This window comes from Scyliorhinus canicula, chromosome 13 (genome assembly GCF_902713615.1).
Source record: "Scyliorhinus canicula chromosome 13, sScyCan1.1, whole genome shotgun sequence".
Lineage (NCBI taxonomy): Eukaryota > Metazoa > Chordata > Chondrichthyes > Carcharhiniformes > Scyliorhinidae > Scyliorhinus > Scyliorhinus canicula.
The window spans coordinates 28,078,177-28,101,854 of record NC_052158.1 but is presented as its reverse complement, the minus strand read 5'-3'; the positions used below and the strand labels follow the sequence as shown (position 1 = coordinate 28,101,854).

Genomic DNA, 23,678 nt, shown 5'->3' with positions numbered 1-23,678 from the left:
GCAAGCGAGGTCTGCATTTATTGCTCCTCACCAGTTGCCCTGGAGAAGGGTCTTCTTAGAATCCCTACAGCGCAGAAGGAGGCCATTCTACCCATCAAATGCATCAACCCTCTGAAAGAGCGCCTTACCTAGGCCCACTTTCCCACCCTGTTCGCGCAATGAGGCCACTGAGGGGAGGTGCAGGCTATGAACATAATTCTAAAATTTAGGTTTCACTTGACAGAAGATAATGTAGATTAGCAAGCACAAGATGGTGATGTGTGAACGAGATCCGGTGCAAGTTAGGACGAGGGCAACAAAGCTTTGGGCAGTCTCAAGTTTACAGAGAATAAAATGTGGGACACCGACTGGGAGTGCTTTAGAATAGTCGACTTTGGAGGTGAGGCTTTCAGCAGTCTGACGAGCTTAGGCAGGGACAGTGAGGGAGGAAATAGGCAGCAAGCTCATGTCAAGGTCAGACAGAGGTTGTGCAGTCAGAGAGTTGCCATGGAGGCATTGCATTACTGCACAATGGGGCAGGGTGGCAGGAACCTCCTCTCCCTCATATTTATCCAGGTTCCCCTCAAATACATTTCTTATAATCACTACAGTACAGAATGAGGCCATTTGGCCCTTCAAATCTGCACTGACCTTTGAAAAAGAGTACACAGCTAGATCCATGCCCCCACCCCATACCCGTAACCCCACCTAATCTTTTGGACACTATGGGGCAATTTGACATTGCCACCTCACCTGCACATCTTTGGACTGTGGGAGGAAACCGGAGCACCCGGAGGAAACCCACGCAGACACAGGAAGAAAGTGCAAACTCAACACAGTGACTCGAGGTCGGAATCGAAGCCGGCTCCCTGGCGCAATGAGGCAGCAGTGCTGACCACCGTGCCGCCCCTGCTACTAATCTCAACCACTCCCATGTGATAATGCGTTTCACATTCTCACAATTCTCTGGGTAAAAGGAATTCCTGACGACGGTCTTGCATTTATGGCTCCTTTTGCTGTCTCCCCCACAAGAGCAATCAACATCCTCTTGTTTACACCATCAAAACTCCCTTTTGTAATCTTAAAAACTTCTCTAGATGGAGCCATTCAGCCTTCCCTACCTCAGCCAGTAATATTTCCATATTATAGCTATAGAAACAGAGGTGTGATTGTTTTGTGCCTGACTTCTCTTAGAGAAATTCTTCAAAAACATTTTATTCAGGGAGAAGTTAACTAGCTTTGTGGATAGGGGTATCTCCCATTGACATACACGTTTTTGACAAGGGGCTATTTTATAAAGACAGAGCTGCGAGGTGGGTTTCAAATTGACAATGACCTGGACTTTTAATTCCAGAATTTTCTTGCATTCAAATTCCACCTTCTGCCATGGTGGGATTCGAACCATAACCTGGTCTCTGGATTACAGAGTAGAGTTACTACACCGCCACCATCTCTGCTTTTGAGCTGTGTGATGCCAGTGCAGAATCGGGTGCATAATGACAAGCAGAGGCCTGTCACGGGAACATTATTAACGTTGGCTCTTTAAACTCCATGTTAGAATTCGAGAGGCTCTTCACAAATCTACCTCCGAACTGGATGAAAGCTCAGTGGGTACTGTCTGCAAAGTTCAGGGGCAACACAAATAGGATTTATGCAAGGGTGGGGATCCTCATTTATAAAAAAAAAAGTTTCCTTCCTGGGAACCCCAATTGCCCTCAAAACCTGATGCGGTCCATGTGGTGTAGGTATTGTTAGGAAGGAAGTTCCAGGGTTTTGATCCAGCAACGTAAAGGGATGGCGATATTAGTTCCAAGCCAGAACAAAGAAAAGTACAGCACAGGAACATGCCCTTTGGCCTTCCAAGCCTGCACCAACCATACTGTCTGTCTAACCCAAAACCTTTACAATTCCGGGTCCCGTATTCCTCTATTCCCATGCTATTCATATATTTATCAAGACGCTCCTTAAAACGTCACTATCGTACCTGCTTCCACCACCTTCTCCGGTAGCGAGTTCCAGTCACCCACTACCCTCTGTGTAAAAAAACTTGCCTTGTACATCTCCTCTAAACCTTGCCCCTCGCACATTAAATCAATGCCCTCCATTGACTCTTCCACCCTGGGAAAAAGCTTCTGACTATCCACTCTGTCCATGCCCATCAATTTTGTAGACCTCTATCAGGCCGCCCCTCAACCTCCATCGTTCCAGTGAGAACAAACCGAGTTTATTCAACTTCTTCTCATAGCTCAGCCAACATCCTGGTAAACCTCTTCTGTAACCTTTACATAGATGATTTGGAGTAGGGGACCAAGGACAATATGTCCAAGTTTGCAGACGACACTAGGATGAGTGGTAAAGCAAAAAGTGCAGAGGATACCGGAAGTCTGCAGAGGGATTTGGATAGGTTAAATGAATGGGCTAGGGTCTGACAGATGGAATACAATGTTGACAAATGTGAGGTTATCCATTTTGGTAGGAATAACAGCAAAAGGGATTATTATTTAAATGATAAAATATTAAAACATGCTGCTGTGCAGAGAGACCTGGGTGTGCTAGTGCACGAGTCGCAAAAAGTTGGTTTACAGGTGATTAAGAAGGTAAATGGAATTTTATCCTTCATTGCTAGAGGGATGGAGTTTAAGACTAGGGAGGTTATGCTGCAATTGTATAAGGTGTTAGTGAGGCCACACCTGGAGTATTGTGTTCAGTTTTGGTCTCCTTACTTGAGAAAGGACGGTCTGGCCCTGGAGGGTGTGCAGAGGAGATTCACTAGGTTAATCCCAGAGCTGAAGGGGTTGGATTACGAGGAGAGGTTGAGTAGACTAGGACTGTACTCGTTGGAATTTAGAAGGATGCAGGGGGATCTTTTTTTTTTTTTTTAATTTAGATTACCCAATTATTTTTTCCAATTAAGGGGCAATTTAGCATGGCCAATCCACCTACTCTGCACATCTTTGGGTTGTGGGGGCGAAACCCACACAAACACGGGGAGAATGTGCAAACTCCACACGGACAGTGACCCAGAGCCGGATCGAACCTGGGACCTCAGCGCCGTGAGGCGGTTGTGCTAACCACTAGGCCACCGTGCTGCCCCAGGGGGATCTTATAGAAACATATAAAATTATGAAGGGAATAGATAGGATAGATGCGGGCAGGTTGTTTCCACTGGCGGGTGAAAGCAGAACTAGGGGGAATAGCCTCAAAATAAGGGGAAGTAGATTGAGGACTAAATTTAGGAGGAACTTCTTCACCCAAAGGGTTGTGAATCTATGGAATTCCTTGCCCAGTGAAGCAGTCAAAGCTCCTTCATTAAATGTTTTTAAGATAAAGATAGATAGTTTTATGAAGAATAAAGGGATTAAGGGTTATGGTGTTCAGGCCGGAAAGTGGAACTGAGTCCAAAAAAGATCAGCCGATCTCTTTGAATGGCGGAGCAGGCTCGAGGGGCCAGATGGCCTACTCCTGCTCCCAGTTCTTATGTTATGTACCCTCTCCAAAGCCTGCACATCCTTCTGGTGGTATGGTGACCACAATTGAACACGATATTCCAAGTGTGCCCTAACTAAGGTTCTACATAGCTGCAGCATGACTTGCCAATTTTTATACTCAATTCCCCGGCCGATGAAGGCAAGCATCCTGTATGTGCCTTCTTGACTACCCTCTCCATCTGTGTGGCCACCGCAATGACCTGTGGACCTGTACATTCCGATCCCTCTGCCTGTCAATATTCTTAAGGGTTCTGCCATTTAATGTATATTTCCCATCTTATGAGATCTTCCAAAATGTACCTCACATTTGTCTGGATTAAACTCCATCTGCCATCTCTCCGCCGCAGTCTACAAACGATCTATAGCCTGCTGTATTCTCAGACAGTCCTCATCGCTATCCGCAATTCCATTAACCTTTGTGTCGTCTGCAAACTTACTAATCAGACCAGTAAAAGTTTCCTCCAAATAATTTATATATATTACAAACAGCAAAGGTCCCAGCATTGATCCCTGTGGAACACGACTAGTCACAACACTCCATTCAGAAAAGCACCCTTCCATTGCTACTGTCTTCTATGACTGAGCCAGTTCTGTATCCATCTTGCCACTTCACCTCTGATCCCATGGTGACTTCATCTTCTGAACAGTCTGCCCTGAGGGACCTTGTCAAAGGCCTTACTGACGTCCATGTGGACAACATCCACTATCCTTCCTTAATCAATCATCTTCCTCACTTCCTCAAAAAACTCTATCAAGTTAGTGAGACACGTCCTCCCCTTCACAAAACCATGCTGCCTCTCGCTAAACGTCCATTGCTTCCAAATGGGAGTAAATCCTGTCTCAAAGAATCCATTCCAATAATTTCCTTTCTGACGTAGGGTTCACCGGCCTGTAATTTCCTAGATTATTCTTGCTACCCTTCTTAAAAAGGAACAACATTAGCTAGTCTCCAGTCCTCTAGGACCTCACCTGTAGCCAATGAGGATACAAAGCCCCAGCAATTGTCTCCCTTGCCTCCCTCAGTATTCTGGGGTAGATTCCATCAGGCCCTGGGGACTTATCTTAATGTTTTTCAAGACGCCCAACACCTCCTCCTTTTTAATCTACATGTCCTTCTCCAGACTCATCATCCACATAGTCTTTCTCTTTGGTGAACACTACTCGTTTAGTACCTCGCCCATTTCCTCTGGCTCCACGCACAGATTCCCTCCCCTGTCCTTGAGTGGGCCGACCCTTTCCCTTCCTCTTTTGCTCTTCATATCAAAAGTCTTGGATTTTGCTTAATCCTGTTTGCCAATGACTTTTCATGACCCCATTTAGCCCTCCTGACTCCTTGTTGAAGTTCCTTCCTACTTTCCTTATATTACTCACGGGCTTCATCTGTTTCCAGCCTTCTAGCCCTTACAAATACTTCCTTTTTCTTTTTGACTTGACTCACAAATGCTACGATCCACTACAGAGACAGAACTGCATAGCTTACGCTGCCCTCCTACAAATATTCTAAGCAAGAGGGGACACAGTTCAACCCAAAACAGTTCCTGTAAACAAACCACCAGCTGCAAAGCCAGCCCAATAGCAGGCCAACCAAAATCCACCCCATGCTCCACTTCCAGCCGATAAGCAGAAAGGCAGCCAGTAACAAGTACAAGTCCTAGGCGTGGCAACTGCAGGCAAGCAAACTCTATCCTCTCTTTCCCCTGCATGCAACTTCACCTCCAGCAAACCGGTAGCACCATTCACCCGTGCCATAGTCCAGGCTTCAAAGTGGAAAAAAGGAGCCAGCATACAGAATAACACAGCAGGTCTGGAAGTAGAGTTACAGCTAGAAGTAGCAGGAGTTCTGAGAAACACAGTCTGCATGTGCCTCAGAGTATGAGCTACTCAGATGACTAGGGAAAGCGGAGCTCCCTCATAATTGGAGGAGCTCCCTACAGAATATAAACCCCGACCTGGCAGCAGTTCGGGGAAGGAGACCCTGCGGGGAATGGAGTGTGTAGAGGAGTGATTATTGTGACTAGTGTGGAATAAAGTGAGTTGTACCTTATCAGCCTGGCCTCTCTTGGAGTCTTTGCCCCCATCTAGAACAACAATATCCCTCATTATACAAGGTTCCCGAAACTTACCATATTTATCCTTTTTTCCTCACAGGAACATGCCGGTCCTGAATTCCTATCAACTGACATTGGAAAGCCTCCCACATGCCAGATGCTGATTTAACCTCAAACATCTGCCCCAATCTAGATTCTCCAGTTCCCGCCTAATATTGTTAGAATTAGACTTCCCCCAATTTAGCACCTTCACCCAAGTACTAGCCTTATCTTTATCCAACAGTACCTTAAAACTTACTGAATTATGGTCACTGTTCACAAAATGCTCCGCTACTGAAACTTCAACCACCTAGCCTGGCTCATTCCCCAAAGCCAGGACCAGCCAGAACAATTGGACTATTTACATATTGTTTCAAGAAGCCATCCTGGATACTTACAAACTCTGCCCATCCAAACCCCTACTACTGGATGCTTACAAACTCTGCCCCACCCATATCCCTGGCACTTAGTGAATCCCAGTCAAGATAGGGGAAGTTAAAATCACCCACCACAACAACCCTGATGCTTTTACATCTTATCTGCCATGGTGGTGTGAGACTCGGGAGGGGAACGTCCAGGTGGTGGCATATCCTTGCATCTGCTGTCCACATCCTTCTATGTGGTAGAGGTCGCAAGTTGCTGTCAAAGAAGCCTTGCTTAAGTTTCTACAGTGCATCTTGTAGATGGTACACACGGCTGCTATTGTGCATTGTTGATGAATGGAGTGAATATTTTCAGTTGAATGGGGCACCAATCAAGCAAGCTGCTTTCTTGTGGATGGTGTTGAGCTTCTCGAGTGTGGTTGGAGCTGCATTCATCCCGGCAAGTGGAGAGTATTCCTTCACACTCCTGTCTTGTGCTTTGTAGATGTGGACAGGCTTTGGGGAGTCAGGAGGAGATTTACTCACAGGATTTCCAGCCTCTGACCTATTCCGTCGCTGCATATTTATATGGCTAGTCTGGTTCAGTTTCTGAATGCTGATAGTGGGGTTTGAGCGATGGCAATGCCATTGAATGGCATGGGGAGATGACTAGATTTTCTCTTGTTGGAGATGGTCATTGCCTGGAAAATGTTACTTGCCACCAATCATCCCAAACCTGCTTTAGTATCCAAGTCGCTGCAAATGGTGCTGAACATAGCAATCACCATCGAACATCCCCACTTTGGAACATATGGAGAGATGGTCATTGATGAAACAGCTAGAGATGGTTTGGGCCCAGGACACCACCGCAAGGAACTCATAATAATTTATCCAATTAAGGGGGAATTTAGTGTTGCCAATCCACCTACGCTGAAGATCTTTGGATTGTGGGGGTGAGACCCACGCAGACTTGGGAGAATGTTCAAACTCCACATGGACTGAGGAACTAATGTCCTGGGACTGAGATGACTGGGCTCCAATCATGTTCCTTTGCTCTCGGTATGATTCCAAGCTGTGAAGTTTACCCCGATTCCCATCGATTCCAGTTTTTGTTAGTGCTCCATGGTGCCATACTCGGTCAAATCTTGTCCTAATTTCAAGGGCAGTCACTCCCACCACAAATTCAGCTTTGTCCATGTTTACACCAAGGCTGTAATGAGGTCTGGAGCCAAATGGCCCTGGCAGAACCCAAACTGAGCATCAGGGAGGTTATTTTAATGTATGTGCCACTTCATAGAACTGTCAATGACACTTTTCATCATTCTGATGATGACAGAGAGTAGATTGATGGAAGAGACTGGATTTGTCCTGCAGTATAAGAGAGGAGCCCAAAAGTCACGTGGATGTTGCAATGTAGAAATAGGTTGTGCCATACAGGTGGATAAGACTATCTTCAAGCATGTATATATCATGCTTAGTGCAGAATATGATTGGAGCCCAGTCATCTCAGTCCCAGGACATTAGTGTATCTAGTATCTAGCAGTTACATCACAAGGGTTCCTTAAAGCAACCAACGAGGAGTGCCGCGAAGTTATTGCAAAAATAGCTGAAATACTAAGGACTATCCAGAATAAAACAAAAGCACACCATGGTGAATGGTGCAAGACCCTGGTTAAGCCGCATCTGGAACAAGTGTCCAGCTTTTGTTACCTGGGGTGATATGAAAGGTGGGTCATTAGAATGAACCCCACTGTAACAAACAGCCTTTAGCCATTTTAATGGATCGCTCTGGGGGTGGGGAAAGAAGTGTAGACTTCTTGTTTTTTTTAAAACTGAAGAGTTGACTATGTTGGAACTCAGGGCAGCATGGTGGCACAGTAGTTAGCACTGCTGCCTCACGGCACCAAAGACCCGGGTTCAATCCCAGCTCTGGGTCACTGTCCATGTGGAGTTTGGACTATCCTCCAGTGTCTGCGTGGGTCTCACCCCCACAACCCACAAAGATGTGAAAGGTAGGTGAATTGGCTGCGCTAAATTTCCCCTTAATTGGGAGAAAAAAAATTGGATACTCTAAATTTAAAAAAAACTATGCTGGGACAACTTGACTGAGTGTGCGTGGATGGAATATTTGAACTAGAAAGAGGAGGTGGGTTATACCTGTGAGAGACATCAGCAGGTTTTACCTTTGGTTCAGAGGCTAAGTCGCCAGTTCACATGGACTGGATAATTTTTTTTTGCTTTAGTTATCAGTGCCAATAAAAGAAGAGTTGGGGAATTCCCTCCTCATCCCCACAATCTGATGAACTAATTTTGATTTATTTACGAATTTCCCATGTTTTTTCCCCACCCCAGAAATGGCCTAAAAACTCTCCCAGATTACACAACTGGTGGGAGGGAACTGTCAGGCAGTGGTGGTCAACCTGTGGCCCGTCAGGGCTCGGTGTGCAGCCCATTTTGTCTCATCAGCGATATTGCCAACCGTGAGTTCTATCCAGGTCCGGGATTGCACTGCTGTGTGGCGACGCCAGCACGTGCTGTTGAGGTTCACGCCAGGATTGTCTTCTTACAGTTGATGGCAGGAATGCAATGCTGCAATTCCCACTCTTCAAAACAGCACATTCTGGGTAAGCAAGGGTAGGGGGACTGTTGTTTTCAATTCCAAGAGTACATGTGAGGTTGCGTTTCTTTGGCTGTTATCTGCTTTGGGCTCCAGCCCAATGGATCAGCTTTTGCTGAAGTGGCATGGAGAGGAAGGCGAATCAAATGCAAAATCAAAACGTGCAGAGGAAGAAGTAGCAAAAAAGTGAAAAATCGGTAGAGGGCAAAATGGTAAAAGAAAATTGGGAGTGGAATTATTTTGTTACTCAGCACAAAGGGGGACCATTGTGCTTCATTTGCAATGCGGTAATAGCAGTCCCCCCCAAAAAAAAAACAATGTTAACAGACATTATGAAACATGCCATCTCTCTCAGTTCTACCAAGCATGCGCAACAGCTTTCAAATCTGAAGAAAGGCTTGAAAACACAGAGGCAGATACTTACACCAGCATTAAATGAGAGTGACACAGTGCCTTTGGCTAGCTTTTGTCTTGCGTGGTTACTTGCAAAAACAAAAAAATGAGGGCAGCACCATGGCGCAGTGGGTTAGCCCTGTTGCCTCACGGCGCTGAGGTCCCAGGTTCAATCCCAGCCCTGGGTCACTGTCCGTGTGGAATTTGCACATTCTCCCTGTGTTTGCGTGGGTTTCGCCCCCACAACCCAAAGATGTGCAAGGTAGATGGATTGACCACACTAAATTGCCCCTTAATTGGAAAAAAATTAATTGGGTACACTAAATTTATTTTTTTTTAAATGGAAAGCCATTCTCAAACCGCAAATTAGTGACATGCATGATCAAATCTGCAGATGTTTTTTTTTCTGGGTTTAAAAACCCAAAGCAGATTATCAAACATGTTAAATGTCTGCAAATCAGCAGGCGTAATAGAGTCGCAGAGTGCACAAAATCACTGCTGATTTGGTAGGGTAACTTTTCATATCTGTACTTTTATGTGAGGCTATCAGTGTAGCACTGTGAGATGTTAACGACAGTGCTCAGCACTGCATATGGGTTCATTGTGTTTTTTTTAAATTTAGATTAGCCAATTATTTTTTCCAATTAAGGGGCAATTTAGCATGGCCAATCCACCTACTCTGCACATTTTTGGGTTGTGGGGGCGAAACCCACGCAGACACGGGGAGAACGTGCAAACTCCACACGGACAGTGACCCAGAGCCGGGATCGAACCTGGGACCTCAGCGCCGTGAGGCGGTTGTGCTAACCACTAGGCCACCGTGCTGCCCTGGGTTCATTGTGTTGACAATGATCCAAACGTGACAGATGAAATTTTTGTTCTCTTGGGAATACACGGGCACGCACAGGGCTCGCTATTTATCAAGAGCACAAATTACCGTTGGAAAAAAAATTGTATTAGTTACAACAGATGGGTGCTCCTCCACAACAAGAATACACCCTGGATCTGTAGCTTTGTTGAAAGCTGGTGTCCCCAACAGATTTGCTCTGCACTGCATAATACACCATGGAGTGCTGTGCTAAACTTGACATGGGAGACAGACTGAAAGCTGTAATAGACAAAGCGGTACAGCTGATTAACTTCATACGTGCCCCCTGCCTGCATCACCATCAGTTCATGCAACCAACCTATTGACTAAATTGAAACAGAATATGGAGACCTTGCCATGCGCAATGAAGTGTCCTGGATAAGACGTGGTAAATTACAGGCCCGTTTCTTCGCACTTCTACCACAAATCTTGCACAAAATCTCAAATATACCCAGAGATAGAAGATGTAAGATGGGTTTTGGATGTGGCTTTTCTCGCCATCATTACTAGTCATCCGAACTTGTTGAACGAGTCATTGCAGGGGAGAAATCGCCTCTCGCCCACACAAGTTGAGAGTGTAAGAAAATTCATACTGCACCTGTAGTTAATGTCCACTCAAATTACCTTTATGTGACTACACTCGCTTCCCAAATTTGAAGAAAATACTGGAAAAACACTTGGCTCAAGGAAAAAGATATGATCCATCAGTACGCATATAAGCGCTGTCTATACTATCAGAACAACTCGAGAACCACTTTTCTTCACCGAGTGGTCTGAACCCCTTTCTCTCATTGCTCTCAAATCCACATGACTTGATCCAAGCAAAGGTGGCATAGTATGTCAACGGCTTGGGGGTTGATAAAAGGAGATATGTGGAGGCAATATTGCCTACTCCTGGTTCTTATGTTCTAAGAAAGAACTATTCTGCCTAATTCCATCTTCCAACTCTTGGTCTGTAGCCCTGCAGTTAACAGTACCTCAAGCACAAATCTAGTGTTCTTGATTAATAAGGGGATTTCTTGATTTAGAAGGGGATCAGGAGTTATGGGGAGAAGGCAAGGGAATGGGGATGAGGTACAAAACAGCCACAATCAAATGGCGGAGCAGACTTGATGGGCCGAATTACCTAATTCTGCTCCTATATCTTATGGTCTAAGAGAAATCACTTCATATTCGTGCCCTGGTTGAAGATTAAATTAACCAGCTAAACAGAAACAGTGCGCAGATTTTGGTTGAAATGAAATGAAATGAAATGAATGAAAATCGCTTATTGTCACGAGTGGGCTTCAATGAAGTTACTGTGAAAAGCCCCTAGTCGCCACATTCCGGCGCCTGTTCGGGGAGGCTGTTACGGGAATCGAACCGTGCTGCTGGCCTGCCTTGGTCTGCTTTCAAAGCCAGCGATTTAGCCCAGTTGTAGCATAACAGCCCCTATGCTAAACAGCCCCTACATGAATAGCCCCAGTTCAGTTCTCCGGCAATGCGCTGCAAAGTTGATGTCAATGTTTGGATCAACATATATATGTGAGCAGATTTTTTTCTGCATGGGAAATATTAAACGCAAGAAGCGCAACAGAATAACAGATGGAAATTTTTGTGCTGAATTACAAAGCAGCTGCACATCACTGAGACCTAATCTAAGAAAGCTTGTGGAGGACAGATCCAACCAGAAGTAAATTAATAATACAAGAGCAAGTATTACATTTGTTTTTGCCATTTGAAGTTGATAACCGTCCTATTAATATATATCTCGAAAAGGGAAGACTGAGCAGTGATAGAGCTTGATTGGCAAGCCTTCCACTAAGGTTAGGTGTGGTTATGGGTTACGGGGATAGGTTGGAGATGTGGACTTAAGTAGGGTGCTCTTTCCAAGGGCCGGTGCAGACTCAATGGGCCAAATGGCCTCCTTCTGTACTGTAAATTCTATAATTCTATGATAAATATTTACTCCCTCGCCACCGATGCACAGTGGCAGCCGTGCGCACCATCTACAAGGTGTACTGCAGCAAACCACCCAAGGCTCCTTAGGCAGCACCTTCCAAACCCTCGACCGCTACATGTAGAAGGACAAGAGCAGCAAATACCTGGGAACCCCACTACCTGGAGATTTCCTTCAGTCACTCACCATCCTGACTTGGACTTGGAAATAAATTGTCGTTCCTTCACTGTCGCTGGGTCAAAATCCTGGAACTACCTCCCTAACAGCACGGTGGATGTACCTTCACCACAGGGACTGCAGCGGTTCAAGAAGGCAGCTCACCACTACCATCCGAGGGGAAACTAGGGATGGGCAACAAAATGGTACCTAGCCAGCGACACCCACGGTCTTCAAGATTATTAGAAGATTTGATAGGGTAGAGAAGATGTTCCAACTTGTAGGGAGAGAGTTTTTTAATAAAACTATTCTCTTAGACTTTTGTCATTTTATTTAATTTTTTCTAAGAGTACCCAATTCTTTTTTCCAATAAAGGGGCAATTTAGCATGGCCAATCCACATAACTGTACATCTTTGGGTTGCGGGGCTGAAATCCATGCAGACACGGGAAGAATGTGCAAACTCCATACGGTCAGTGACCCAGGGCCAGGATTCGAACCTGGGTCCTCAGCGCCGTCGAACAATATATCACACCTGGATGTACCTAAATGCATCCGAAGTCAAGAGCCCAACTTTCTCTTTCAACTCCTCCAGGCTGGCAAATCCAAGAATAAAATCACTGACTCTCCAGCCCCTTCCCTTCCACCCGCCAAGTGTGGCATCCAACTTTGCCGGCTCAAACAAGTGGTTCCTACCAATGGGGATGGGGATGAGGGGGGGGAAGCTGCCTTGACACTGCCCCCAACTTGAAATGCTGATGGAGTTGCCCCACATGTTTTTTTTTAATATAATCTTTTTATTGGTGCCTCCATATTTTTTAAGTGGACACCACCACCGATTGTGATGAATGCTTGGCCAAAGCAAATGGAAGAGATGCCATCCGTCACCAGCGCCCCCAAACTGGACCCTCCACACATTCCAGACTCCATCTGCACCCAAGTGGATCCCAGGTCTCCTCCACACTACCCAACACCTTCTCCGTCCTCCCACCCCCACCGCCCCCGCCTGTCTATACCTCTGCCAGAACCCACTCCGAATGCTCGGGTTTTCCACGCCCATATGAAACCCGATATAAGCTGCCCAATCTCACGAAAGAAAAATGACTCGGGTAAAAATACCGGGAGACAGAGAAATAATAACAAGAATATCGGCAAGATATTCATCTTGATGGATTGAAGTCGGCCCGCCAAGGACAATGGGAGACTGTCCCACCTTTGCGGGTGAGCCTTGATCCTGCTCGCTGGTATAATTCAATTTACGGAGCAACGCCCAATCCAGAGCCATCTGGACCCCCCAAATACCAAAAGCCTGTTCCAGCCAGGCGGAAAGGTATCCCCCCCCCCCAAGACCAGCACCCCTCCCCGAAGCGTTGACCAAAATACACACTCTTTCCTAAATTTTACATCCAGAGAAGGAGCCAAGGTTCTTCAATATACTCATGATATCCCCCATAACTGGCTCTGGGTCCCTCACGTACAGCAGAAGGTCATCCATATACAAGGACAATCTTTGTTCTAGACCACCTCTAACAATTCACTCCATTTATTTGAGGCCCGCAGGGCAATAACCAGTGGCTCAATCGATAATGTGAACAAGAGGACACCCTGCCTCGTTCCCCCTGTGCAGCCAAAAAGACCCCAAATTCATTGTGTTGGTACGAACATTGTGAGGGAGGGTTGAGAGAACTAACACGTAAGGAGAGACCAGGAAAATGCAAAATAGGAAGTTAGGAGTGAGATGTGAAGAGGCTCCTAGAGCATAAATGCAAGTGGGACAAATGGTTTGTTTCTGCCCTGTAAATGCGATACTTTTCTGCGCTGGTCTAAACTACCCTCCTCAGTAACTGACGGGCACCCTCATACCCCATTGACAAAAACTTGCATGTTTAAACTCTGTTATCACGCTAGGATATAACTTGCATTTCGATAGCACCTTCAAGATAGACTCACACCACCAAATGACGTCATCAGAAAATAAAGACACCAATTCAAAGGAGGGGGACTGCTCAAGAGGCCAGAATTCGATGCGCACAGAGCTTACAGGGTTGCGAAGCTGGAGACGATTACAAAGAGACAAAGATATGGAGAGATTTGAAAACAAAAGATGAAAATGTCAAAAATACGGTGTTTAGCCGGAAGCCATGCAAATCAAAGAGTACTGGAGTGATAGATGAAAGGCACGGTGTGACTTTGGGCATGGGCAGCAGAGTTCTAGATTTACAGCAGATGGAATGTAGGGGACCAGCCAGGAGTGTGCAGTAATAGTGGAGTCTAGAGGTAACCAGTGCATGGACAAGGGTTTCAGCAGCAGGTAAGCTGAGGCAAGGACACTGTCAAATGACATTACGGAGAAGGAAATAAGCATTCTTAGTGGTTGTGTGCCGAAGCTCATTGCTTCGGGGGGGGGGGGGGGGGCACTGCATAGGGTAAATGAGACGTCCTCTTGTGCAAAGATGGGCCTGATACAGTTTAAGATGGTGCACAGGGTGCATATGACTCATGTGTGAATTAGTGGGTTCTTTTAGGGGGTAGCACATGAGTGTGAGAGGTGTGGGCGCGGGCCAGAAAATCACACACACGTTTTGGGGTTGCGAAAAATTGGGAAGGTCCTGGATAGGAGTGTTTGCAGTCTTAGCCAGGATAGTGGAGGAGGTGGAGGACCCGGACCCTTTGGTGGCGATATTTGGGGTTTCAGAGAAGCCAGATCTCATGGAGAGGAAGAAGGCCGAAGTCTTGGCCTTTGCCTCTCTGATTCCATGGCAGTGGATTTTGTTGGAGTGGCGGTCTGCATCGCCATTGGGGGTAACAGCTTGGTTGGGTGATCTGTACGACTTCCTGCGGTTAGAGATGGTAAAGTATGAGTTAAAGGGCTCTTCAGGGGGTTTTGAGGAAAGGTGGGGGATGTTTGTGACCCTGTTTGAGGGGCTGTTCGTCGCGGGGGAGGGAGGGGGTGAAAAAGGGGAAAAATCTGTACAGACTGTGTTGATTGTTGGGAAGTATGTCTCCCGGGTGTTTATTCGCTGTAACCTGTTTTGATACATGTTTGCAATAAAATACATTTTTTTTTAAACAAAGGCATGGTTATAATGTAAATCAGAGCTCCTTGAAGGCGAATTATTGACCTTGTTAAACAGTAAAAAATAAACTGACAGCGGGGACGATGGTTATGTATTCAAATTAGAAAGAAATGACAAGTGGTGCCCAAGAATCTGTGCTGGGGCCTTAACAATTCATTATGTTTATTAGTGATGTGGATAACAACGATGAGCCACTAATAATAATAATAATAATAATAGCTTATTGTCACAAGTAGGCTTCAATGAAGTTACTGTGAAAAGCCCCGAGTTGCTACATTCCGGCACCTGCTCGGGGAGGCCGGTATTGAAGAAAAAGGAACATGTTGTCAAAACATTTACTCTTGCACTCTTCAGGCCAATTTGCAAGAATCTCAAATGTAAAGGGAACAACAATTTATACTTCATGAGAAGAGAGTGCTGATTGGTTGGCTGGTTGACAAGTGAACTCTTATTGAAAGAGGTGTTGCCACGAAGACCGCACCTGTTAACTGATGACTGCCACGCATTGTTTAAATGCAAATCAGGCAGGTTGACTCGGATTGGTCGAGGCATGGTAAAGATCCATTTGTCCAAGGTTACCAAAGACTGGCAGTGTAGCAAGTATAGAGTGGACAAAGCTGTGCAGAAGGACTTCATCAAAGCAAGTGAGAAATCATCCATTTTGGACTAAAAAAATAAATGAGCGGAGGTCCAAAGAAGTTTAGGGATCCATGTACACATCACTTAAAGTGTGGTGTCCAGGTACAAAGAATTACAAAGGTGAATGGAAAGTTGTCCTTTATATCTGAAATGCTAGAATGCAAAGGGGGAGAATCATGTTGTGGGTATTTAAAATTCCAGTTGGAGAACACCTGGAGTACTGTGTACAGTTCGGAGCACCACAGCAAGGATCTTAGGAGGAGTGCAGAAGATTCACCAGAATGTTACCAGAGCTCCAAGGATTAAAACGCAAGGGGAAATTACAAGAACTAGGCTCATATTTCCTCATTGAATTAAGAGGTGATTTCAGTGACGTTTGTAGAATTTTGAAAGGAATTAGAGTAGAGACTTTTTCCACTGGCAATATAGAATTTACAGTGCAGAAAGAGGCCATTCAGCCCATCGAGTCTGCACCGGCTCTTGGAAAGAGCACCCTACCCAAGGTCAACACCTCCACCCTATCCCCATAACCCAGTAACCCCACCCAACACTAAGGGCAATTTTGGACACTAAGGGCAATTTATCATGGCCAATCCACCTAGCCTGCACATCTTTGGACTGTGGGAGGAAACCGGAGCACCTGGAGGAAACCCACGCAAACACGGGGAGAACGTGCAGACTCCATACAGTGACTGAAGCCGGAATCGAACCTGGGACCTTGGAGCTGTGAAGCAATTATGCTATCCACAATGCTGCCGTGCTGGGAACATGGGCTTTATCACAGCAAGGTCATTTGGGAATGTTCACCCACAAAAAGCAGTAGATGCTAGCTCAATTAATAATTCAAAATTAGAGTTCAATTGATTTTTGTAAGCCAAAGGGGACGCAGGGCCACACATATGGCGATTAGGGGCTTTTCACATTAACTTCATTTGAAGCCTACTTGTGACAATAAGTGATTTTCATTTCATTTTTCACTATCTCACAGAATAATTGAACTGCTTTGAGGGATTGAATAACCTACTCCTGTTTCCAACTATGTTCTTCTACCAGCTTTAGCAAGTTGCATTCAGACATTCATGTTAATACAAGTTGAAAAATCAGAATTTACAGTGCAGAAGGCGGCCATTCAGCCCATCGAGTCTGCACCGGCCCTTGGAAAGAGCACCCCAAATCTCTACCTCATTCCCACCTCACCTTTACATCAAGTACTGAAATGCTCATGCATTGAGTTGAGATGATCAGCCATGATCATAACGAATGGTGGAGACTCGAAGGGCCGAATGGCCTCTACGTGCTGCTCCTTTTTTCTATGCTTCATGGAATCATAAGATTTACAGTACAGAAGGTCATTCGGCCCATCACGTCTGCACCAGCCCTTGGAAAGAGCACCCCACTTAGGTCCACGCCTCCACCCTATAACCCAGTAGCCCTACTTATCCTTTTTTTGGACACCAAGGGCAATTTACCATGGTAAATCCACCTAACCCGCACATCTTTGGACCGCGGGAAGAAACTGGAGAAAGAAACCCACGCAGACGCAGGGAGAACATGCAAACTCCACCCAGACAGTCGCTCAGGGGCGGAATCGAACCCGGTGCTGTGAGGCAGCAGTGATACCCACTGTGCCACCACGACACCTGTAAACTCTGTGACCCCAAACATGCCACTGCGAGTTAGAATGAACCCTGGATCGATAATCAACTGACTTAAAGAAAAGTAAGGAAGAAGAATATTCCCTTCTGAACACTGGTGGAATCCACTGCTGACTCAGTGAAAGGTTCTCTGTGCACGGTTCGCTGACTAAGGAGTAGCAGAGCGCCCTTTTGTTGACCAAACAGCACAAGACAGAGAGACTTACCAACAAGCCCCTGTGGACCACCATTGCTGCCCTGAGTTGGCCACCCAACTGGCTCACCAGAGCTGCCATCTTGTTGGGCCAGGCGGTTGAAAGGTCATCCCGACTCCGACTCCTAAGAAAAGTAATTAATTACCTGACAGTAAAAATACCCCGTTCGGTTTTTGTTTGGAGGGGAGGGGGAGGAATAACGTTTCGAATTTTTTTTTTCGAAAAATCACTTTTTAAAATATTGTCCAGATGGAAGCCGCGTGATTTTTGTGACGTCACCACGTTCCAAAACCGCCCTCGAATTTTCTCCTCAGGAACAATTTTCAAAATAAAAAAAACCACCTCGCGACGTTGTTTTTTTTATCATATGGAAGCGCAATGTGGGTGACGCTCACGTCACGTGACGTGCGCTGAACGACCGTGGTGTCCTCGGAGGTAGTCGATCGTTTTCTTTCATCCCCGTCCGCTCAACCCCGCCCCCTCCCTCTCGCCCTTCCCCCTTTCGGTCCCTCCCCTCTCCCGCCCGCCCCCGCTCCTCTCCCAGAACCTCCCCTCCCCTCTCGACGGACAAATCAAAACATGCGCAGTTTTTTTCCGCGAGCGACTTCAGTGCGCCTGCGCCAACTGAAAATATCTGCAACTCATTCTGACGTCAGCCGCCATTACATAATGAAACGATGATGGGGGGCGGGGTTAAACAAGAAATTAAAAATAATTCCCCTCCCAACAGAATGCGAATGGTTTATGGGGTGTGGGAACAATATAGACAACCATGTCGGTGGAGAAAACAAAAAGGGGAGGGGGGAGAAGAAAAATATAGTCAACCAAAATGTCAAGCAGCCAATCAGATTTAAACGCTAACGGCCATCACCACGTGATCACCGCCCCCTCTGTGACGTCCGCATACCGAGTATAAAAGGCTGGACGCAGGCAACTGCGCCATTCCAGGCTTTGGTTTGAGGTATGTCAGGAGGGAGGGGTTTAAAAAAAAAAAAAACAGGGTTGAGCGATAAAAGGTTGTTTTTTTTTAATTAAATTTTTCGTATAAATTTGTTCTAAAACAACGGACAATTTAATTTGATTGACGTTTTCCTTGTTTAACCCTATTCCTCTTGTTTTTTTTCTCTTTCTCCAGGTTTTTTTGTCAGCTGGCGAAGACGACGACGACGACGGGGGAAAAAAAAAGAAGTCGTTCTCTCTCTTGTGTTCTGTGTGTGTGAGGATAACCCCAAAAAAAACAGCCGCATCTTGAGGAAAAAAAAACTTTTTTTTTCCTGTGGTTTTGATCAACCTTGGGGCAGACACTCAACCTCCTGTTTGTTTTTTTTTTAATAGTTTTTTTTCCCAAAAAAGAGAGGAATTTGCCATCCTTGCGAAAGGCGACAGATCAGCAAACAAAAAAAACCGACAAATATACTTTGACCCATATATATTATATATAAGCTCCTTTTTTAATTGCAAAAAAAAGTCATGAAAGTCTCTTTGACAAAACAGTTGTCAACATTGTGTTGTGTTTGCACATAAAAAAAAAAGCTCGAGGCGCTGTCAAGGAGAGTTTGATAGTAAGTTTCGATTTTTGGCAACGAAAAGAAATGGAAAATTAACTCGGGGGTGGGGCAATGAAATTAACTTTTGTGCGTATATATATATATATATTTATCTCTCTAAAATAATACTAAAAGGCTTTTGGTTTGGGGTGGTGGGAGGTTTTGATGGCCGGGCGGGGGATGTAGGAATGAAGAGAAGTCTCCGAGTGTAAGGTCGTGGGTAGAAATAATACGATAAACCCATGAGCTCACACGCACAAAAAAAATATAATTATTGGGCCTTTGGAGGCAATAAAAGCTTTTTATTTTTTGGTTTGCTCTTGAGGTGCGTGTGAGACCAGGAGAGTTTTTGGGGGGGAGTTTTTATTAAATTGTAGACGAGTAAATGAGGCGCGCGCGCAATCTGTAAATAAAGATTGCAGACCATTTCTACCCCACCCCCCCCCCCCCGAACGACGGGCGATTTTCTTTCCAAAATTCCGCAGCAGGCTGTTTTTTTAATATTTGGCGTGTCTAGATCTATATAAAGGGAAATGTGTGGATTTTTTTTGCTCGGCTCCTCCATTTGGGGCACCTCCCTAAGATGGCGGCGGTTCGTCCATGGGTTGTTTAAAATGGCGGCCGCGCTCTCTTTTGTCTCTCTGCCTCGTGTTTTCTTTCTCCTCGCTGAGAGTCCGCAGGACCAGAGAGCGAGCCGGGTTGAGGCTGGAATTACATCAGCGCTGATTTGCCAGCCGAGGTGACGAAACCATCTGCCTCTTCACCGCCCAACGAGCATCCCAGCCTTTTTTTTTTGTTTCTCCTCTTCTCCACCCCCTCCCCCGCACACTGCAGTGGCGGAAGATGACGAGACAGGGGAATGTTTCTCACATGCTCAGCCCCACCCAGAGTCCAAGAAGGCTGGAAACCGATTGGGAGATGCGGTCCTTTCGCCTCTTCCCCCCCCCCCCCCCCCCCCCGTTCTTTTGCCTTACCCACCCCCAAACCTTTTCTCGCCTCTTTTTTTCCCCCTCCCCAATATTATTTTGGTTATGAATTACGATGCTTTCTTCCCACCCCAACGCTAAATATTGACCTGCACCGTGGGGAGGTGCGATACTTTTTCGGCTTTTTCCTCGTGTTTTCTACTTCCCCCTTTAAAATCAAGTTAGACGTTTTTTCTCTGACCGAAGACTTGAATGGAAACGTAGTCAAACTCCCCCATCACCTATGCGGAGCTCGAATGTGTTGGAAAATTAATTGCTTTTCTTTCTCTCCTTACCCGATCTTCAAGCAATTCTCGACGTGCTTTTTTTTTGTAAATGTCCAATTCATTGTGTGCTTTTTAAAGAACTTGATTGATGCCTTGCGTGGGTGCGTTGCCGCTGGCTTGTTTAAATCGTCTTTTTTGAAAGGAAAGCTGAAATTAAACGGTTTCTATATAATCAAATCAGTTTGTTCCCGGAGTGAGATTTGCTGCAAAGGCATCAATCAAATTCTCAATCGAATTGATTTACGATTTAATGTGATTGAGCGAAAGTACCTGTACCCATGTTACCACTGAGCCGGACCGTACGTAAATGGATGCAGGCCATAACTTAATGATCACTGTCTTCCATAATAGGTACATAATTCTTTACAGCGAGCATCTTCATATGGAAAGCGTTAACTTTTCATATAGGAGTTAAGTGCCCATGCCTGCACGCTATTGTACTGTTTAGTTTCCCAGCACAGTAGGGCTGATGAATAGGGGTTGGTGAAGCTAAAACATCCTGCACTTTAAAAAAAACTCATCACAGGGACAGCCACATGCAAACTGGTAAGCAAACCTTTCTGACCTTAATTGCATTTCACGACTTCATTGCTTTCTTGAAAGAGTGTAATGTTTGCCATTCTGCAAAAAGCCATGGTGAAAATATTCGATACATGCATGCGAAAGAGGCTTTATCTACGTTGTTCCAGTGAACCACACAAGAACTTGTTTCACGGTCAATTTTATGCCTGAATTATCCATTGGTCGCCACGTATTCCACGTGGCGATATAATTAATTTAGGTAGTACTAAAATTTCTAAATCCGTATTTATATGAAATTGTTTTTAGTAACATTTTTCTCATCGAGTAGCGCCTGAGATTTTTGGTAGCAATTGTAAGTTACTGGAGGAGCGGGGTTTATGTTTGAAATTAGTCTCAAAAGTGGGTTAACAGCCCTGCCGGTCAACGTGCTGCGCTGCACTTGCCCGAACTTTGCAGTATAAACTCGAACACGGTTAACCGGCATTCGATACAACTTTTAACTCGGACTTTTTTCTCTTTTCCCTTAGTGTATTAAGGAGTGACGTCAGTGTCCCCGACCGTGGGGCAAATTTCCTTCGCTCCCTTCCCCCGCCCCCATGTCACACTTTATTCTGAAAGTGGTCAGGGGTACTACAGAGTCAGTTGGAAGGGCAGTGTAAAGAGTTTTGATATTCGCAGCTGGTGTTAGCTCGGGGTAAAGTAGCAATCAAGCCCTGCTATTACTCTATACATAAAGGGAGGTAGGTCACGAGTGCTACATTTAGTAAATTTTGGAGGTAAGACCAAAACCCACACAACTAAGATAAATTTGCGATCTTGCTGACATCTTAAGATCTACACACCAGTCAAATAAATTAATCTTTGCATTCCCCTTGAGTCTGGCCCAGTGGTAACATGTTCAGTGATACTTAATGCATTTGTGAAAATTTCGTTGGTTAATCTAAATGGTAATTAGATCTTTGTATATATGTAGAAATCCACTGTACTGATGTACTATAATGCACTTTTCTAGGTGGGTATGGGATGAAAGATGTATGTAACCATATATAAACTGGTTTCTTGCTGCACTGCATGCTATACCTGATCTATGTGCAGTATGTTACATGAAACCAGTATTTCATCTTTGCAATGAATGAGAACTCCTAAACTGGTCCCTGAGCAGTTTCCAGCAATTGGGCGACATGCTGGTTTTGGAGTTGCCATCAGGAGTGAAGAGTTTAGTACTGTTGGGGGCATTCAATCCAATGTAATTTAAACACCACACGCTATGATAAAATCTTTACGATAAAAGGTAGGTGGTATGTAACCCAAGTAGCCATTTGAGCACAAGCATTTGTCCACATAAACAACTCCCTTGTGAATTAGTCACTCAGAAAAGTTGCAACACTATTCTCGCTGAACAACTCTAAATGAATTCAATTAGTATCAATACCAGTTCAAACTGCAATAGCTAACCTAATTGCTCTGTTTACTGCAAATACTACTTGCTTTACAAGTGTCATTAGGCATCAAGTTTTTAAGGAATACTATCCAAATAGGTGCACTGAAGCAAGTCGTCTTGTCTATGAATGCCTAAGCAGTTAACTGATCCCAGACAGTGTTTGGAAGTAATAAATGTCAGGCTTCATCAAAAAAAATGATTCATAACTGGGATGGGGTAATATATATACACTTTGGAAGCAAGTCTTCCTTGCCTATGTGCCTAAGCAGGTAATGAAAGTCTTGGACAGCTTTTGAGCTTCACCAATAAATGATTAACTGGGTTGTATAAACACCATCTGGTCAGCCTGAAGGAAGGTGCAAATATGAGTGTCCTCCTATAGCAGGCTGTAAGGCTTTCATTTTTGCCTGATTCAGTGCAATATTTCTTAAGCTTGCTACTCCAGTACCAGGCAGCCGTTTTTCATTGAAGCATTAGGCAGTTCGTGGCAAGATGAGTTCTAATTTTTAGGTGTGGGTATCATAGAAGCAGATGTTAATATTCACAATTTGGGACGGGGTAGCCATTGTTTGGTGAATTATCCTGTCTTCTGTATTGCCTATTTTGCCCAAAGTCAGTTCAGTTTTGCAGGTTTCATTTTAATTTGCCCAATATTAGTGAAGCTTGACCATTTCAATACTGATTATTTTAGTTTTGGTAATGTCTTTCATAACACCAAACAACAACGCCATACCCTCTGTACACTTTTGTTATGTGAGAAGTTAATGAGAATTCAAGATTGTAATGGGAATCATTCTATGGAAGCTTGTGGACTTGGTCCGAAGCCACCTTTTTTGAGGTGTAAGTGCCAATAGGTTTCTGCCGGATCTCTTCATGCCAGCACTGACCAAAATAAACCTGCATGCTGCCATGTTATTTCTTTTTTTAATTTAGTCTGCCCAATTCATTTTTTTCCAAAGGGGCAATTTATTATGATCAATCCACCTATCTGCACACCTTGGGTTGTGGGGGCGAAGAACCCACGCAAACACATGGCAAATGTGCTAACTCCACACACGGCGAGTGACCCAGAGCCAAGATCGAACCTGGGACCTCAATGCAGTGAGACAGCAGTGCGAACAATTGCGCCACCGTGCTACCCCTGCCATGTTTTGGACCATTTTGTCCCTGTGATGTAGAATTTCATTTTATGGATCTGAATCTGGAGATTCATTTTTGGACATTCTCCAAACCAACAATCTGTTGTGACTTAATGTACAAAAATTAATTGCATGCAGCCCAAGCCCACAAGGTGAAGTTATTTTTAACTCCACCATCCAATCCATCTGTAGCTTAAACTAGCCAAGCACTTGGGTGCTGTTCAGAGTACTAATGTGCTGGACCCTCCTGCAAATAAACTTAATTGCAAATGAATCTGAATGAGCAAACAGCTTTGCATCCCATGCTTCTCAATTTCAAATCAT

General features: G+C 44.9%; 2 protein-coding genes across 4 annotated transcripts in view; one reads left to right on the top strand and one right to left on the bottom strand.

Moving 5' to 3' along the window:
• mrps18b (mitochondrial ribosomal protein S18B) overlaps positions 1 to 17,911 on the bottom strand; it is a 34,544-nt gene extending 16,633 nt beyond the window's left edge. The window contains exons 1-2 of one of the 2 annotated variants that reach the window (XM_038816634.1): positions 17,684 to 17,911; positions 17,466 to 17,577 (exon numbers count right to left, since the gene is read on the bottom strand). In XM_038816634.1, coding sequence (XP_038672562.1) covers positions 17,466 to 17,534 — 69 coding nt within the window. In that variant the 5' untranslated portion in view covers positions 17,535 to 17,577; positions 17,684 to 17,911. Of the gene's footprint in view, positions 1 to 17,465 lie in introns of both variants that reach the window. The other variant, XM_038816633.1, reaches the window with a different exon arrangement.
• Positions 17,912 to 18,453: 542 nt separating this feature from the next.
• ppp1r10 (protein phosphatase 1, regulatory subunit 10) overlaps positions 18,454 to 23,678 on the top strand; it is a 35,012-nt gene continuing 29,787 nt past the window's right edge. For both annotated transcript variants that reach the window (XM_038817590.1, XM_038817589.1), the window contains exon 1: positions 18,454 to 19,015. The gene's annotated coding sequence lies outside the window, so the exon portion shown is untranslated. The remainder of the gene's footprint in view (positions 19,016 to 23,678) is intronic.